The sequence below is a fragment of the Anoplolepis gracilipes genome, chromosome 11 (assembly GCF_047496725.1).
Source record: "Anoplolepis gracilipes chromosome 11, ASM4749672v1, whole genome shotgun sequence".
NCBI lineage: Eukaryota > Metazoa > Arthropoda > Insecta > Hymenoptera > Formicidae > Anoplolepis > Anoplolepis gracilipes.
The window spans coordinates 11,031,706-11,051,008 of NC_132980.1; the positions used below are offsets into that span (position 1 = coordinate 11,031,706).

The 19,303-nt window shown below is 37.5% G+C and overlaps 1 protein-coding gene across 1 annotated transcript in view; it reads left to right on the forward strand.

Moving 5' to 3' along the window:
• Positions 1-19,303, forward strand: part of LOC140670815 (potassium channel subfamily K member 15) — a 52,133-nt gene that overhangs the window by 24,446 nt on the left and 8,384 nt on the right. Inside the window, exons 3-7 of the mRNA XM_072901609.1 lie at positions 798-954; positions 1,075-1,159; positions 1,491-1,672; positions 2,375-2,568; positions 3,149-3,303. Coding sequence (XP_072757710.1) covers positions 798-954; positions 1,075-1,159; positions 1,491-1,672; positions 2,375-2,568; positions 3,149-3,255 — 725 coding nt within the window. The 3' untranslated portion in view covers positions 3,256-3,303. The remainder of the gene's footprint in view (positions 1-797; positions 955-1,074; positions 1,160-1,490; positions 1,673-2,374; positions 2,569-3,148; positions 3,304-19,303) is intronic.

The following is a 19,303-nucleotide window of genomic DNA, read 5'->3' on the forward strand; positions in this document are numbered from 1 at the left end:
GTTGCAAGATCATTTTCTTGAGTGAATATAAAAACAATTTATAATCCATAGAATATACGAGCTACATTAAAAAATTTTAAAATAATTAAAAATTTTTAAACTCGAAATAAAAAATATAGATATTACAGTCTTGTCTAATCAATTTTTTATATTTATTTTATAACACCTAGAACGTGTCTGCTTATGTCTACGCTCAAAAAAATATTTCGCTACTTTTTGTATCTGTTAGAATATCGTTTGTCGCGTATAGAATTCATAGCAGCAATATCTCTAGAAAATTTAGATCCCATTGGCAAATATTAATCACAAATATAATTGTCCTTGACGGGGTAGGCATCGCAGAAAAATTTTCCGCCTAAATTACACTAATAGGACAGATATAAATTCTGTCTCTGTCATTTAAATCGATCAAGTGCAAAATATATGCAGTACCACAGTTTTTTTGCTAATAATTTATCTGTTTCAGTGAATTTTTTACACCTAGAAAATTTTTGTTCAACTTGCAACCTCATTTTTTTAAGTGTACACCAATCATTTGTAAATGATTATACACAGCTTTTTTATCGTACTCTTTTCGGGATGAAAATTTAAATCCTTCTTGATTAATAATTCACACCCTCGGCCCGATACCTACCGCTAGGTTTTAGTTTACGGAAAGCTTTACTCGACGATAAATTAATCAAAAATAAATCAGCCCACGTATGTACGGACACGGTAAGAAGCAAGAAACACGGGACGGAAGCGGACGCGTAGCTCGTCGATAAACTCACTTGGTCGCGTTCTCGTTTACTGCGCAGGTTACGGCAACATTTGTCCCAGGACGAAATGGGGCAAAGTCGCGACTATAGTGTACGCGATAATAGGGATGCCGCTCTTCCTCCTCTACCTCAGCAATATCGGCGACATTCTGGCCAGAAGCTTCAAATGGACTTACGCCCGTTGTTGCCTGTGCAAGTAAGACAAAAGCTGTTCCTCTACCTCGACGGAAAATTATCCGTCCACGTTTCCTCTATTCTATACTATTTCGTAAAATGTAAAATCCATTTCAATTAATCCTCCATCGATCTTTCCAAGGTGCCGAAGAAGACCGCACGAGTCGACGACCGACGCGTCGGAGATGCCCAATAAAAACGATCCAACCAGGAGAGATCGATGGGAGGTGAGTGACGATCGAAATAATACCATGCGGTCGGGGATTTTATACAGAGTAGTCTTTCATTACCAAATTATATAGGATAGGAAATTTTTCGTTTCGTTTCCATGTCCAAAAGTTTGAGCCTCGAGCGATACTTCTGACTTAATTTCCAGCGGATTTCGTCACGACCAAGTTTTGAGTCTCTTTACTGCAAGAGATACGTTTATTACGATGAGAATTAAGCGATATGTCCAATTAAGTAACGGGGGAATCTCGTTATGGGGGGGGAGGGCGGTCGCCTCCAGTTCTGGAATATCACGCGTAAAGGCTGTTCAAACAGGATTTACGTCTGCAGATGGTGAACACCCACGGCGGAGAGGTAGACACGTCGAGTTTGGAAGAAACTTCGCCGAGAGACGACGACGGCGGCGACGAGGGCGGTGACGAGGGCGAGGACGAAGGCGACGATGAGAGCGACAGCTACGATCCTCAGCACGTGACGGTGCCGTTAACTCTATGTCTCGCTATCATGGTGGGGTGAGTTTAGCGAAAGAGAGAGAGAGAGAGAGAGAGATAATCAGACTGCTAATTAAGAAACGGATCCGTAAAGAATATGAAAGCTAAACCTTCTAGACAAGACGTAAGAATTTATTTTATCAACAATTCCAAATAATTAAAATTAGAGAGAAAGTAATTTACTGAATTTTTTGTTTTATTTAAAATATTGTATAACCCACATTTGAAAATAAAAGAATAAAATATTATATTTGAAATATTACATTTTGAAATAAATTAAAATAAAATCTCAAATTATTTCATAATTGGAACAAAATATATATATAAATAATTCTGGTATAATTACAATGTTCAATTATTGCAAGCAAGAGAATCTGTTGTAAAATAATTGATATCTTGCTATTCAAAATTTTATTGAATTAAAATCTCGAAATATAATTTTGTGATTGGGACAAAAATATCTGCCGATACTTCTTGTTGTAGATATTAATTTAGTTTGTCAAGAGAGTTGTACAAAAGTATATCAAATTGAAATTCTATTGAGTTAAAATCCCGACGTATAATTTTTCCGAACGCCATATCGACATTGTTTCGATGATCAGTTTGCGTAAACATTTTGCGATTAAACTTGTCACGGAAATATTATACGAGAACGACGAGAAAGATTCCCTGAGAGAGAACCATGCCTGACTGACGTGCACTTCTCTTTCTCTTCTTGAACAGGTATATCTGGGGCGGCGCGCTCCTATTTTCGAAGTGGGAAGACTGGAACATGTTGGATGGTTCTTACTTCTGCTTCGTCTCTTTGTCAACTATAGGTTTTGGCGATATCGTCCCGGGTGACAAAATCTACCACGGACAAGGCCTCGACTCTTTATCGATATCTTTCATCTTCTGTTCCATGTACCTGATGCTCGGTAAGTTTTTATTCACGCTAGATTTAAAATAATTCGCAGTTTCGGCGAAAGAAGAAAGCCTATCGTTTCTCTTCAATTTTATCACCTAACTAAATAGACTCGGTAATCTGGCGCGTCACGGATTAAAAGTGTACAAAGTCATCCGATTTGATACGCGTATTTGTGTCAGCCATCAAACAAACTGCCAGACGAAAAGAAAATAGATGGTTTTTTTTTTTTTTTTTTTTTTTTTTTTTTAGAAATCCGATTGTCGTGGAATTTTCGGCGCGACGCAAAGACAATCGTTTTTAAAAGAGATCAACCGCTTTTAAATCCTGCAACACGATTGCACCCGTCGTCGCGTATATACACCGCATTAAGCTCGTTTCGATCGATGCCCGATTGCACGGGCGCGATTTTTCGTGGAGATATTCAAGTGCTATCGAATACCCGGCTCTGGCCGTTTCCACACGAGAGCGGCGAAATCGCGCAACAATTCGCGCAATAATATCCTCGATGCTTGAAATATCGCTCCAATCTAATTTCCCGACGTGCTTCACGGATCTGTTGAATCGTCCCTTTTTTCCTCTTCTATTTCCAGGAATGGCGTTGATTGCCATGTGCTTTAACCTCATGCAAGAGGAAGTGATGGCGAAGATGCGCAATCTGATGCGCGCCATCAAATACATCTTCAGATGTGAGAGATGACGAAGCCATCGAGAGCCGATCGCGATCCTGCAACTACCACGATAATCGGTGAGCAAATACTTCTCTCCCCGCGTATATCGCGATAATTTGTGACGATCCCAATAAAACATGTCTTTTTATAATTAAACGCTGAATCAAATCTTTATGTGGACATCAATAATTCGTCACATAATTTCACATCAAAATTAATCACACATTTATACATAAATATATTATTTTTCTATGGAAAGGTAAAAGCAAGTATTATTATATTATATTATAAAATTTTATTATAATATTTTTAATATGAAATTAATATAAATAAATCAAGCGTCGCGGTCCAGCGACCCGAGCGCGGACTGGCTATTAAGACTTATAAATTTTGATTAACATGTTGATAATGATTTCTTATAATATGCATATTTACAAATCAAAATCAGATAGCCGTATCTATCTTTAAATGTTGTAGTAAAAAAATAATGTAGCGTACTTTAATTCAACCCGATCACGTCAAAATCTGTTTGTTTATTATTTTAATTTTAATTTTTTTAGTATCGAGTTTTTCTAATAATAAAAATTAAATACGTTTTAATTTTATGATAAGTACTATTTCAACAAATCCTCACAAACTACAATAAATTGCTTCAGAGTATTTGCCAATTAGTTGACTATTGATTTTATTTAATGTTGATTTTATATTTAATTTTTAATTTAATTATCTACTTTTAAGTCGTATATTTCTCAATACTTAACTATTTATTTTTAAACATGTTGTTTATCGGTTTATTCTTAAAGGAAACATTTTTATAAGTAAATGTATTTTTTTAACTTTTGATTGCGTACAAATTGAGATCTTTTTGTTTTGGCGTATTTTCTAACTTTTGTAAAGTTTTTTTGTGGGGATAAAATATTATTATAAATTTTTTTATATTATTAATTTTATTATAATATTATATAACTGAAGTTATGCTAAAATGTAGAATTTTACAATCGACTTATATACACCTCTAACGACAAAAGTAAAAGAACAAAATAGTTATAATTCGTTAAATCTTGTACTTATATGAAAAAAAAATTACTCAGTTTATCTCGTATAAAATTAACGTTTTGATAAATGCTCGTGAAAGAACGAGTTAAATGATACGTTTGGAATAAACTTGCGAGATATGATTAAGTAAAGGAAAGAAAAGAATTGAAAACCAAGATTGGAGAGATAAAACGAAAGGGATTACTCTTTGTAATTTATGTTCTGTCTACGTACTTCGAATACGTGCATCGATCGCGATAAACAGCGGACGGTGGAACAAAACGTCTTTCGGAGATTGAACTAATGACACGAAAAATGAATCGCCGTATGAGAAACGATATCGTTAAAAATCGCGTGTTTATCTCTCGCCAGAGCGGCTACTTTTGCGCCGGAGGCGCAATCCACGCGAACGAAGAGCAATCGTTTGCGTTATATACGTCTAGGTTTATCTTTGATATTTTCTCTATATGCTCTTCTCTATGTAGACGTTTCTTTGATATTCCTAGTCCTCCTTCAAATCCCACGCGATACCAAGAGCCGTGGAGTAAACGAGAAACAAGTACGATCAAACGATCGAGTGCAAGTGCTATACTACACGACAGTGACATAAAGGTCGTAAACGATAAATTTTACATCTACGACCATTCGGCGTTGCGAGGGGAATGCATGCGTTGCACCTGCGTCCTTTCTTTCGAAAGAGAGAGAAAATGAGAGAGAGAGAGAGAGAGAGAGAGAGAGAGAGAGAGAGAGAGAGAGAGAGAGAGAGAGGAAACAATTTTTGCGAAATAAAAATCGTTTTTACTTTTTTTTTTTTTTACTCTTTTAATCTCTTTACCGTTTTACTAATTAAATTATATTGTAGTTGGAAATATAGCCTGCGCTCCATTTTACGTCGAATATCAATTTTTGACAATTTTTACTTGATTTTCGGAACAAATTGAAACAAGCGCAAATAGACTTTTATCGTCGTCAAGAATTTGATCGTTTCCCAAGAATTTTACATGCCAGAAATTCTTCTTCATCCGTTTATCGGCTCATTTTTCGAGGTAGAATATATATCAGACATTGCGGCGTGCGCGGGATATATTGGGATACATGCATGACAGACAATATCGGAACTGTCATTTTCGCGTCAAATTACGCGAAAAGAAAGGGATTCGAGGCAGAGACGCGAGCCGTACTATAAGAAAGTGCGGAAGCTAAATAAAGCGGAAGGCGCAAAACATGAGGGAGGGAAGATTGCACGAACCGGGGGGATGATCGAGTATCACAAAGTCAGGAGGAATTTATCGAGATGGAAGAACTATATATCGTGTATATATATATATATATATATATATATATATATATATATATATATACACGAAGTGAAACGGCGCGATTATACAAGACGTTTCAAAAATACATTGATCAAGACTTTATTTATTGGCTATAATAAAAATCGCAAAAACAAACCCCTAAAAGTCTCAGAAAACGTGTTCAAAAAAAGAAAGTAATTGTTTTGAAAAATATCATTTATAAGCCAATAGTTGTTATCGTGTCAGCTAGTCTTGATAGTTTTAAATACCCTGTATATATATGTGACATTCGAAATTATTCGTGGAACGACGACTGAAAGCGTTTGCGCAAAAATGCTTGACATCACTCGTGTGTGTGTGTGTGTGTGTGTGTGTGTGTGTGTGTGTGTGTGTGTGTGTGTGTGTGCGAGCGATTATGAATAAAAAAAAAAACTCAAGTACACCTATTGATGAGATAGATGATAGAGTGCCATCGATATTTGAGACGTCCCCGTCCCGATTTCGTCCACTCAACGTCCCCCATCGACAGCGAGAGGACGTCGAAAATATTCCGATACATCACCGAATGTTAAGTATGATCTGACGACGCGTCAGATATATAAACGGATCTGAATGTGCTAAAAAGCCGGTCGTTTAGCGAGCATCGATTTTTCCGCGCTTTGCGTTCGTTTCAATTCGCGATCCGCATGAAAATTTTAAACGACAATATCAGAGAATACAAAACAATATTAATAACTGCTCTAATCAATTGCAACTCCAAGTTGAAATAAAATATGAACGGAGGATGAAACATTTTAACATATTTTATTCTGTTTTTAAACTCTAACTAAAGTAAACTCGAGCTCTAAAAATGTAAAATTAAAATGTATATTTACGAGTATATCGTGCCTCGGTTTCTATTATATGCAGCTTTAATTATATTTAAAATCTTTTTTTTAACAAATAGTATTTTCTAAAAGTATAGAGATAGAAAATGGTCTGAGAAATAGTTATATATTCATTGAAAACATGAATTTACATGCAAAAAGTTGGTAAAAATCGTAGTAAAAAAGAGAAAATGTAACAAATTAGAACTTTGCAAAATAATATTATTGGAAAAAAAATTCCTCCCTTACCGTTATATAGTGAAAGAAAGGCAAACAGGAAGAAAAATTTTCAAACTATAAGAACTCGCGATACAAGTCGATTTAGCATACAAACGAGCGACGAAAAGCTATGAGCTTCCGACGACTAAACCAACTAAATGGATTGAGTTTATATTGACTCTGCTAAATCGTAGCATTTAATTAGATAGAAATAGAGAGTATATCCTGTTTAGAAGATAAAATTTTTAGTCTCTTTTCCTTCGTCGTATCCTCGAATTACGCCATAAAAGATGGCGAACAAGGTGTTAATACGGTTCTCTGAAAGCCGGATAAGTCTCGCGTAATGACACCAACCCACTCACCCTATTCTTGTGTTTGACGAGCACACTTCAAGCATCGTCACCTCGAGTTGCGCGACGAGAAGACTCGCGAGCAAAAGTAAGATATGCGAAAGAAAGACGAGGGAAAGGAGAGACGAAGCGCAAGAAGAACACATCGAGAGAAAGGAAGACATTTATCGCCGACCTGGGAGAGACCGCAACCGCGGATCCGAACTTGCTCGGATTGGCGAAGCCAATGCGAATTCTCGTCGTCATTAATGTAATCCAGGAACGGGAATAAAAAGTGCATTTGTGCGCGCGTAATAAAAGTGAAGAAAACATTTATAGGAGGGTAAAAGGAGGGAGAGGGAGAGGGAGAGGGAGAGAAGAAATGAGGACGAGAGGAGAGAGAGAAAGACCAGGTCGGCTACGCATTCCCGTATGCAGTTCCTCGAGCGCGCATGCGTCACGGCCACCCCCAGTACGATCCTGCGCCCTGTCGCCGATCACGGGGGTGCGTCCGTACGTATAAGCCGGCGAGGTACATTTCTCGCGAACTCGCTGTCGTCGCTCCGCGTTGTTCCCGCTCCGATATCATTTTTTCTCTCCTTCTCCGACCGCGGTCGGAGATCTCTCCTCCGGAGAGCAGGATCTCGTCCGCGTTTCCCGAGTCGTTGTCCCGAGCGAATCGAGCGTCTCTATCAGCTTCACCATTAGTTGCGATAATTCGTGCTAGGCTATTGCAATCCGTCTCTCAGTGCCAACACACGAGGTTGTTTTCAACGTGAAAGGATCAACAATTTCGCGAAATGTTCGCTGGACTTTGGCTGCCGTTAAAGGTGAAATCCAGACTGGAGGGAGGATTCGCGAGCGACCAAGGTGCTCGTCGTCCATAGGGTCGCAGTTCGATAAAGCCTCCCCCCCGGGAAAACGACGTCTGGAACGATCTGATTTGGTGCGTTTGTAGCGATCAGCAGAGATTCTCTCGGATCGAGGACACGATGAAGGATTTGCGGCGCGTCGCGCTTACGCTTCCCAGTGCCGTCGCCTGGCGAATTTATCGCGACAATTTGATAACCACTTAAAACTCCGGGGTGAACCTCTCTTGCACCAGAGATCCATGTTGCGAGCGATTTTCGAGAGACGGGACAAGATGGACATTGGCTTGAAACAGAGTGAGTAATGCGATGCGATTCATTTGCCAAATCTTTCACGGCATTTATATCGTAGATTAAGCAAGAGAGATCAAATCCACCGAATGATTGTGATAATTCTCCAGCAATTATTCCATCGAGTTTCCATCACTCCCCTTCGTTATAAATCCGCAGAGTTTCGTAATCGGAAGTTCACGTACGCGCGTACGATTCACTCAATTTCCGTCCGTTTAAAATTAATCGTTCCCCCCCCCCCCCCACCCTCCCCTCTTTATCGAACGTTCATTTTTCATAACGGACCAATCAACCTCTCAAGGACAGAAAACGGAAGTGAATCGGCACGCTTTGGCTCTCTCCGAATCTAACACGATTCGCTTACGCGGCGGAACGGATGCGGACCATTAAATAAATCGGCGAGGCAATTTTTCGCACTCTTCGAGAACGATCGTAAGACGGAGAGGATGGATAAATAAAAAAAAAAAAAAAAAAAAAACCCCGAGCGAATTTTTCGTGACCTATCCTCCTCCGCGAAGCGTGTTCTATCTTGAGGCGCGATCGATCCTACGAATCGCTCTGTACTGATCACGGATCAGAATAAGTGATGTGAATCGAGTGTATGGTCAGACGTCAGACGGATACGTCGGACTTTGTTACGAACGATGCATCCAAGACACTATCGGAGACGCGGTGATACACTTTGACTGCGTAACGAGACGTTATTATTAACGATAGGCGATATCGGCCAACGAAATGCTCTGATATCTCGAAAACTATGGATTTTAGAAGAAAATGTTTCAATTTATTATTATAATTCAAAAAGTTTCTAACAAAAGAGGATTTACATTCAAAAAAATATTTTGCTAATGCAGATAGATTTCTAGATGTCTCAATGAAAATTCATCGCTACTTTTTCTATCTGTTAGAATATTCTTTGTCACGTATAGAATTTATAGCAACAATAATTCTAGCAATACCTCTAGAAAATTTAGATCCCATTGTCAAATATTGTCTTTCACAATTATAAGCCTTAAAAATAGGCATCAGAGAAAAATTTTTCGTCTAAATTACACCAATAGAGTACAGATATAATTTCTGTCTCTGTCATTTAAATCGATTAAATGCAAAATATATATGCAGTATCACAGTATTGGCTAAAAATTTATCTGTTTCAGTGAATTTTTTACACCTAGAAAATTTTTGTTAAAGTTGCAAAATTATTTTTTTGACGTTTTGTAGGACATACCATTTTAAAAATCATGTAGTTGACAGACGTCTCGATGTCAGAATATACGATAAAAAATGAAAGTTTCTATTAAAAAAATCAAGATGACTTTTATTTATGTCTGAAAAAAACATTTCTTTCTAAAATCCATAGTTTTAGGACTCGAGCGTGAATAGTTGGATTTTTTTTTTTTTTTTTTTTACGGAGAGGCGAAAGCTCTAACGCGAACAACAAGTTTCTCCCATCTTCGGCGGCGCGATACGTCCCGTAAAACGACCATGGGAACTTGAGGACTGTCGGAAGCGAGAGGTAAAGCATGAGAAAAGTGGTGGATGAGGGCGGTGAGGTGAGTGGTAAGTTGCGGACCAAGTTTTTCGAACGATCAGCACATGCGAATCGAATCGAATCGAATCCGCTATTCGGCTTGTATTTTTACCACCCTCCTCACCTCGTCTACCCCCCGTCGCATGCGGTCATCAAAGCGGAAAGCATATTCCGCTGTTTTGTTCCAAGCGGTTTACGATATCGTTGGATTTGCTGGGAAAAAAAAAGATCACCGTAAACGCGGCGTGTCAGATTATTGGATAAAAAAAACTCAAAACACGCCACAAGAATTTTTTCCCCTTTTCCTGTACAAGCTTACGACAAGCTTGTGAGCAAAATAATCCCACTGCCGCCAAATCGGGAGTTTGTCAGGAGGATTCATTATAAAACGCAACTCTTTTGCTTAAACACGAATTTCGTGAGAAAATCGAACAAATTCTGTACAAACAATTGACACTAGAAAAAGGAAAAAATTGTCAAGATTTAGTTTGATTTTTAATAATCAAGGTTCTCAAAGATTTAAAAAGGAATAAAGTAAATAAAAATTAACTCAACTACAGATTTAGTTCATTCAATTAAATTTTGATAGTAAAAAAGTGAGATATTTGATAAGAATTATTATATATTTTTAAATCATATTTTAAGACAGTCTATATTGAATTTCAATGATAAATTATTCATAAAATTTCCTTTCTAAATTATTCATAAAACACATTAATGTTCATCTTATATTTATAATTTTTCCCAGATTTATACGACTGAAAATTAAGTTATTTCACTGAGCAAAAAATTCGTGCGAAAATATTCAGTAATATAGTTACCAAATATTTAGTTGATTCAATTAAATGATTTAATGATAGATTGCTAAATATCTAATAAAGTTGAGTTTAATGATTTAGTAATACTTATCAAATATTTAATTACTTAATATTTGGAGACCGTTATTTACATAATTATTTAATAATTATCTCTAAATTATTTAGTTGATTTCATTATTATAAACAAAATTCATTTATCGAATCAATTAAATATTTAGTTATCATTATCAAATGTGGCAATAGTTATTAGATATTCAATTAAAATTCATAATTTTTACGCATCTGGTCACCAAACATCTGTTATCACAAACAATTTTTTCAATTTATATAGAGACAGAGTTTGTTAAAAATATAATATAATTTATCACAATAATATATAATATATATCCATGATTAAAGATTTTCGCGCGAGATTATTTTGTTCCGATACGAGGGGAACGAGATTAATCCTCTTTCCAGATAGAAGCATCACCAGCAATGAACACGCGATATGTAGAGCTTCTATTCGGCAGATTAGAAAAAAAAAAAAAAAAAAAAACTGATTATGTTTGCGGATTATATTTATCTCGCGTCGAGAAAAGTCGCACGCGCGAGATTGATTTCGCGCAGCTCTCGGCAAAATTTGCATTTATTTATGTCTTTCCCTCCTCTCACGCGGCGAGAGAAATATCGCGTTCCCCTCGAAAGTAAAGTCGTGCGATTCAATTACGAGCAAGACCGAATTTGAAAGTGTTTGTCTTGTCGACCCCGGGAAAGCTAGAGACGGCCGACTTTCCTCCGTTGCAACATTCAACGTCCATCTCGGGGATTGCGACGAGAGCTTTACGAAAATGATTAAATTTTTAACATCTCACCGAAACGGCAAACGATAGATACGTTTATCAAAGGTAGAGAACGTGAGCAGCGAGAAAAATCGCGTCTCTCGCAAAAAGCGAGTTTTTGAGTTTCAGCGCGAGTAATCTCCGCGTTTTGCCTTGACAAGCGAATTTGTTTCTGTCTATCCTTCTATAGTTTTCACTTTTGAGCACCCGGCGAATTATACCCTTGTCGATCGACGAGTGAATAAATCAGCGTTTCCACCCGTCGCACGACTTTTTTCAAATACCACCCTTTTACATGATTCTTTCTTACTCTTATCAATCGTGCATAAATTTTCCATTTTGACTCTATTTTTTTATAATACTTTTGTTTACATTTTCATCTCTCTCCCACTCGTGATTTTATGCGATAAAATATAATTTTTTAATTAAAATTTTTTGTAATATGATTATTATTATAAATTATAAGTACGTGATTAAATACGACAATTTTAAATATTATTCAATTTTCAATATTATTATTAGGTGTTTACATTTTAATTTTAAAATATTAAAATATGATTCTCTCTCTCTCTCTCTCTCTCTCTCTCTCTTTTTAAATATATATTTTTATATTTACATTTTTTCTTCTGCTTGAACAATACAATAATGCTTCAAAAATGTAGTTTGAGGAAACATTTGCATCGCGCAGTAATGTAACGCATTTATCGACTCGTCCATGAAATCCGAGATAAAAGCGTAGGCGTCGCTGCCGGTTGGATAATTCATAATGTCGAAGCACGTATAGTTGTCGTGCTTTGCCGTGCAGAATACCCCACGGGTATTCCCTTGCAAGAACCTTCTTTTATACTGTGTCTCTTGGCTACTTCCCTTCTTTGTTCCTACCTGCCTCGTTTTCTTCTTGGCCGCAACTTTATACCGGAGAAACCGCATAAGAAGTCTTTTAACGCGATTGGTTCCATTCGCGCGCAATGGAAAATTTTCATAGGTATTCTTTTTACTTTTTTACGGATAAGAAAAAATATAAAAGCGTAGAACTTATTACACGGCGTCATGTTATTTTTTGTAATGAAAAAAATACGTCAATACTAAAGGATCAATATTATTTTTTACCTCACGGGATAGGGTAAACTCGGATAAGATGGCTATAGTTTTTTAAAATGCAAAAAACATACTTTTATTTTTGTTATTTTTTAATAGTGTTTGACATATTATCTTCCCTGAAGCTTCAATTACGTAATATTATCGAAATTAAAAGGAAAATTTTATATTATCAGATATCGAAATAAGCTCTTAAAATAAAAAATAAAAAAAATGATCAATTATGATGGCTAGTAAGAGCAAATCGCTGTTTTTAGAGCGCAAGGATTTATTTTAGATATAAAAATACAAACATAAAAGCGAACGTTTCACTCTACTTTAAGACCCTCTTCAGCGCTAATTACATTGATAAAAAACAAAAACACTTTGTTTACATAATTCTATGTTTTCATTAATATTATGTATCGCATTCGAAATTCGCATAAACATTAGTCAAATTCCAAGTCAAATACAATTAGTCATTTATATTATGAAAATAGTACAACATAAGCATTGGCCATCTTACCCAACTTTTAAGGAAAAGATGACCATAATATTTATAAAAAAATAGTGAAAACGAAAATAAAAATTATAGGTCGTATAACAATTTACATATCTTTATAATATGTCTAACATATGACACAAGATTCACAATATCGTTATTTCGAATAATGTGTGCACGTAAACTACTGTAAATATCCATTATCTTTGATAATGACTAAAAAAGCGCACTACGTAGCGATTATTGAAAAAAATTACAGCCATCTTTTCCGTATGGCCATCATACCCTAGTTTATTCTATTATCTTCGATGGGAAAATTATTATGAGGAAAAGTGACTATACCAATTGATAGAATTTTACTAATAATGGAAAAAAGAATCTAACGGTATTCTCCAGTCTCTCCATTTTCCATCGTTTACGAGTTTCCTCCAAGTTCGACAACGTGGGCGCCCTTTAATTTTCCGCGAGTTTCTCTCAAGCGTTCTTCCGGTTCCCAGATACAGCGCTACTTCCTGCGAACGAGCGGATCCGGAAAATTGCGGAGAATAAAAACGAATTACCCTTCCTCGACCGTAACGGGCGATATCATCGCCCCAATATTTCCGTAACGGAGGGACAGTTTTAATTTTCCCCGGTCAAGGGTATGTGCGCGAGGTGAGGGTTTTTTCTTGCAAGGGTTTAGGAATAGGGTCCTCGCTAGAGAAGAGTCGATATTCTACAGAGCCCCTAATTCCAAAGGAGATCCTCCCTTCGTGTAGACGAGATGACTGGTCCCATCCTCATGGCTCCTTTATTCCTCGTCCATCCGGAAGGAGGTGGAGGATTAGGGGATAACTTACTCGCGTAACCATTTCCGCTTCTTCTCGGTGGGATCGTTATTAGCGACGTTCCTCGTGTCTCACGTCTAATTTATGATCTTGGTGCAAGTTTTACGCTCTTTTTACGATCAAAGTGGAAGGGAATAATAATTATATCGTCAGCTAATGATGGCGAATAATGGAGTATAAGCGAGTCGGCGAATAAAAAGAGAGAAAGACGCTTCTTGTAAAACTTGCTCTTTTCACTTTTCTTTAACATCCCGGCCACTCGAGCGCGATGCCGTTTCTCACGTGGAACGCATTCGACCGGAAAGAGCTGCCGGATAAGCCGATAAAGCACGCGAAGCCAGAAAAGTAACTTCAAATAGCACAATGTGCAGCACCTCGGAGATACATGGTTGCATTTATCCATCCAGAGTACATATTTCGTCGCTTATTCGTCCACATAACGAGTGCGGTGTCGATTACTTATCTAAGGAGGCCCTATGTATTACTTTGAATAATTAAGATAATTAAAAGATTTTAATATTTCCGGTATATATGATATTATCGCGAGCGAGCGCAGAGAAAATTATAATCCTCTCATTCACTCGCTATAAAGGCTGCGTATTATGAGAACTTGAAAAAAAGGATTACGGGGGCTCGGATTGCGAGGATGAGAGAGTGAGAGAGAGAGAGAGAGAGAGAGAGAGAGAGAGAGAGAGAGAGAGAGAGAGAGAGAGAAGAACAGATATACTTTACTTATTATTATTATATATATATATATATATATATGACGTTATATTTTATTATCCGATGAACAAGCAAATTAGAAAGCGATTAAGAGTCAAACACCGTCGATTTCGCAGAAATTAATTTTCCCCGACTCAGCGACTTTGCCCCGATATTTTTTCTCGCCTACGTCTCTTTAGGGGGGGGGGGAGGGTAAGGAGGGGTTTGTAAAATTCTCAAAAATGAGAATTTTAATCTTGGTAAATACACCAAGTAAAATATGTGCCCTGTGCCTTTATTAATTTCGCAGAAAAATTTTATAAAGAGCCTTATTTTCTCAGTAATTTATCCAGTGAAATTAAGAATCTATAAAACGAAAGGATCTTAAATCAAATAGACGAGCGAGCCTTATCCATCATATCAAGATGAAAAACTTGTGGGAAATTCTGCGAAGGAACGTGGAGAAAGATCTCTCGAAATCCACGAAATCTCTCGTTATTATTGGCAAAGATAAATACAAGAGCGAACCACATTCGCTATCTCTCGAGCCCAGTAGAATGATATATGTATGTAATAGGGTGATACGTGACTTTGTGTAGAAGCAGTCGATTCTCATCGTTGGCAAGTCTCAGAATCAAATCTCTATCTCGTACGCCTCTTAAAAGATTGATTGCCACGTGAATAAAATGAGAGTACTCGGAGAATCAGTGCTGGATGGCCAGCAAGTCGAAGACTATTTATATGCATGATACAGAGATATATAAATCCGTCTTTAAGAAAAATTCTCGGAATTCACTTGACGGAATACAAGCTGTTTTCGTAAACGTGCCCTTTTGCGGTCAAAAGGTCAAGGCAAGAGCGGGAGAGCTTTAAAAAGAAAAGATGAAAGATCCAAGGAGCAGTCAAGAGTCACCTTTTCTATTCTCCGGGGTGCGCCCTCGTAGAGGAGACCACCCTATTTCCGTTCGCAAATGAGGCACGAGCGGTAAGATAAGGGCGAAAGACCCGGCGGGCAGGACTCAGCGGGCGAATAAAGGGCGATCAAAGGCGATAAAAATTCCGCTCGACGACCGATAAGCTCTAATTGAATGTACCCTCTCGATTTTTACGCGGAACGGAAACTTCAAACGTCGGAAGCTTACGAGCGATAACGAGACGTTGCAGACATCGAAATTCTATTTATGTACGTAAATTGGCCAGCTCGTCGCAATAAAAAAATTCTGAAAATGAAAGAGAAAATATTTCGATAAATATTCGAACAAATCTCACTTTGTAAGTTCGACTTTTTTTACGCTTTCTGTAAAGCCTAAAGTATCGAGGATTGCATTTCGTCAATTTGAATAAAGATATATAATATATTTTGGCCTGGAAAATAAATCGCTGAAATTTACGATATGGAAAAAAAAAAAAAAAAAAAAAAAAAAAAACAACAAGCCCCAAAATTCTCGTATCTCGCAAAACCGCACACTTTAACGCATCCTCCTCTTTGATTTTTCTCGCACGCAATGTAATATTGTCAAAGCGCACGTGATACGATAAACTTGGGATAAAACCGGCCTGGATATTATCGGGGCTTCGTAGAGAAACGAAAGTCGTTCGAGAGAGCGCGAAAATAAATCGATTCCAGACCGCGTTTGTTCGATCGCGCGCCCACGCACTGCGTAAATTTCATCCTCTCCCCCCTCCCCCATCCTCCTCCGATCAGTACCCCCGTTAGTTACAGGGCTGTCGAGGGTACAAACAACAACGGCCCCGTTCGACGGAATATGATATATCGCGCATGACCGATATATGCGCGTTTTAATTAACTTCATCAAATGCGCGAAACCCTCGCTCTCTCTTTCTCTCTTTATATCTATCTATCTATCTATTATCTAAAATATCTATCCATCTATCTATCTCTATCTTTATATATATATATATATATATATATATATATCTATTTATCTATCTATCTTTTTCGTGGCAAACGTCACGAGCGGTGATCCCGTTAATTTTGTGCACACGAGCCCGAGTCGGTTAAGTAAACTTTTCGATTGAGAGCCGCGCATCCCCCGCGCAGATTAATTGCAAAAACAAGGGCGGGTCGCACGACCCGAGCGATTTTTTCCGTCGCTCTCACGTTTCGACGACGTGTTTTGTCGTCGCCCGACGACGCGACGGGGAAGCCTCGGGGGAGAAAGAAACTCATCCGCGGATATATCGGGCGCGACCCGCGAACGGAGGAAGGTGAGGAACGCGCGTTACAAACGCGCGCTGCTATTATCGCACCGTCGTCACCGCCTGCTATTTCGGTCTCTCTCTCTCTCTCTCTCTCTCTCTCTCTTTCTCTTGCTTCGTGCGCGAATTAGAATAGAAACTTAATTAGTACGCGACGCGACTGTGCGGCCTCGCGGAATCTGTCGGGTATCTCCGCCCTTTGTGCACGCGAACGAATAATAGATCTGTTACGCTCGCGCGAGCGCAAACCCCGCTACGACGCTTCTCAATCTTGGCAATCTTGGATTACGAGCCGAGCTTTTCCGAGTTTCCGCGGTGTCTGTTCGTCGGCCAAAATAGCTATCGGCGCTTTAATACAAGTAGACGCGAAATTCCTGCTACGCGTATTTTTCTATACACTGTACACCATACCGACGGATGAGTAATGTTTCGTTTTTAACGATCCTCTATTGTCGAGGGATATTATTGAGAATCCGCGTAATTTACCAAAGATCGGCCGTAACAGCTGACACTTTTAATACTTGACGAATATATGACAGTATAACGTTAAAAAACTTTTTTGCACAAGTTAATTAATGTATATTAATACGTTTATTAATTACATTATAATATCAAACTCTCTCTCTCTCTCTCTCTCTAAATCTAATTATAATTTATTTAATTTTTGACCATTCTTTCGCTGTTTTTATTTATATCATGTTTATAATTTATGTTTTGAATTTATATTATGTTTGTTTCTCGCTGAAGAAAATCTGGGGAAATGAAACGTCTGGATTTAGTCTGCTATTATAATTAGATTTAGTTTCATATTATAATGTAATTAATAAACGCACGTGTGTGTGTGTGTGTGTGCATTATCAACTACGGTAGCTCATTAATTAACCTTTCTGCTTTTAGAATATAATAGATGATTATTTAAGGATCCGCAGAAGAGAGAGAGAGAGAGAGAGAGAGAGAGAGAGAGAGAGAGATTTAAATTTTCAGGAAAAATTCATACAACTAGAAAAAATTCTTGTCATGTTTCATTATTCTTTTTTAATTATGCCTTTATTATATTACTTCGCTATTCTCATTTTACTGAAGCTACATCATCCAACGAGTGTCTGGCATTGTTGCGCGAGACAGAATAACGAAAAATTTCTATTTCTGAAGGATCAGGAAAAATACGCGGTTATACGTTGCGGACAAGTGAAAAATCGTGCACAGGTCGTCCCTTGTCCAGAGAGAAAGAGAATTCTTGTGAAATGTTGGAGAAAGGAAAACGAATTCGCTCGGGCACTTAGAGGCCGCAAATGTAGTTAGATTTTTACCGCGTTACGTTAGAGAGGGATCGAAATAACGACTGAAAGATGAGGCGAGACTGACGCAAGAGCCGGACAACGTAACGAAATTTACGTTTAATCCTGTCCGAAAAGGGGACTTTGAGAGAAATTGCAGTTGACATCTTCCTCTCTCTTCTTCCTTCATTCGTATCTCCAAGAGAGAGAGAGAGAGAGAGAGAGAGAAGTCTGACGTCTGTCCTCTCAATTTAGAGAACATCGTAAAAACAAATTACCGTAATTCATCAAACTATCGTAATTTATTATTTGTTCATTACCTGTCTATTGTTCATTAATATTTAAACTCACCGTGAAGCTGTGTTATCATTTCCCGATATTATGATATAATTTTAGTGTATTTTTTTATCGTTTTTTCTTTCGTTTTTATCTCGTCTTTTTTTTTTATTTTAATTTAGTTATCCACGTTCATCTATAATCCTGTCCGAAAGAGAGATGATGGGAAAAATTTGAGTTGATATCATCGTTTTTCCCCTTCACGCGTATTTCCCGTTCGATACTCTTTATTATTCACCGCGAATCGCGGTGCTAGGTCAGCAAGATAAATCAGATTCTCGATGACAAGAAAAATCTCAAAAGAGGCGGGGAATCAACGAGATTATAACATTAACTGCCCTTTTTCGATGAATGAAAGGATTAAACGTGGACTTGGTTCCGCTTTACGGAAACTTATTTATCGTCCTGTCTTCCATTCTTTAATAAGTCGTAACGGATAATATTATAGCTTCTCTCTCTCAAAAAAAAAAAAAAAAAAAAAAAGAGAAGAAGAAAGGAATAATTTTTGTCTTCCTACTCCAGCAAAGTGAATTTAAATTTATTTCGATAAAAGGCTTGTCACGAGAATGAAATTTCGAAAATTTCAAGGCGAAAATACAATATATTTTCATTTCTCGTACATTTATATTGGAATATTTTCATCTATTCTATCTTAAAAATTCCCGATAAAATCAATTCCAGATTTAAAATCATGTAAAAATTACAATAAAAATTCCATGATATAATCATTATAATCACGATATCGAAATAATTCTGGCAGAACACTGATCGATATACACCTAATTAGGCACTCACATCCGTCGTCCTTCTCCATCAATTCTGCCATAACGATTCGCCCTAATTACATCATTAACCGCTTCACTTGACGCAACGGCTATCGTTTCCCGATCGATCGTTTCAGCTGGATCGTCTCCAGCCTGACGATTGAATGGGGAAAAATCAGCCCCTTGTATGTTTCGTTCAGTGTCAATTAACGCTTCTATCGACACCTTTAATTATTCGTTTCTCATATACATATGCAGATTAAAAGGACGATTCAATTATAAGTCGCGCATGTAT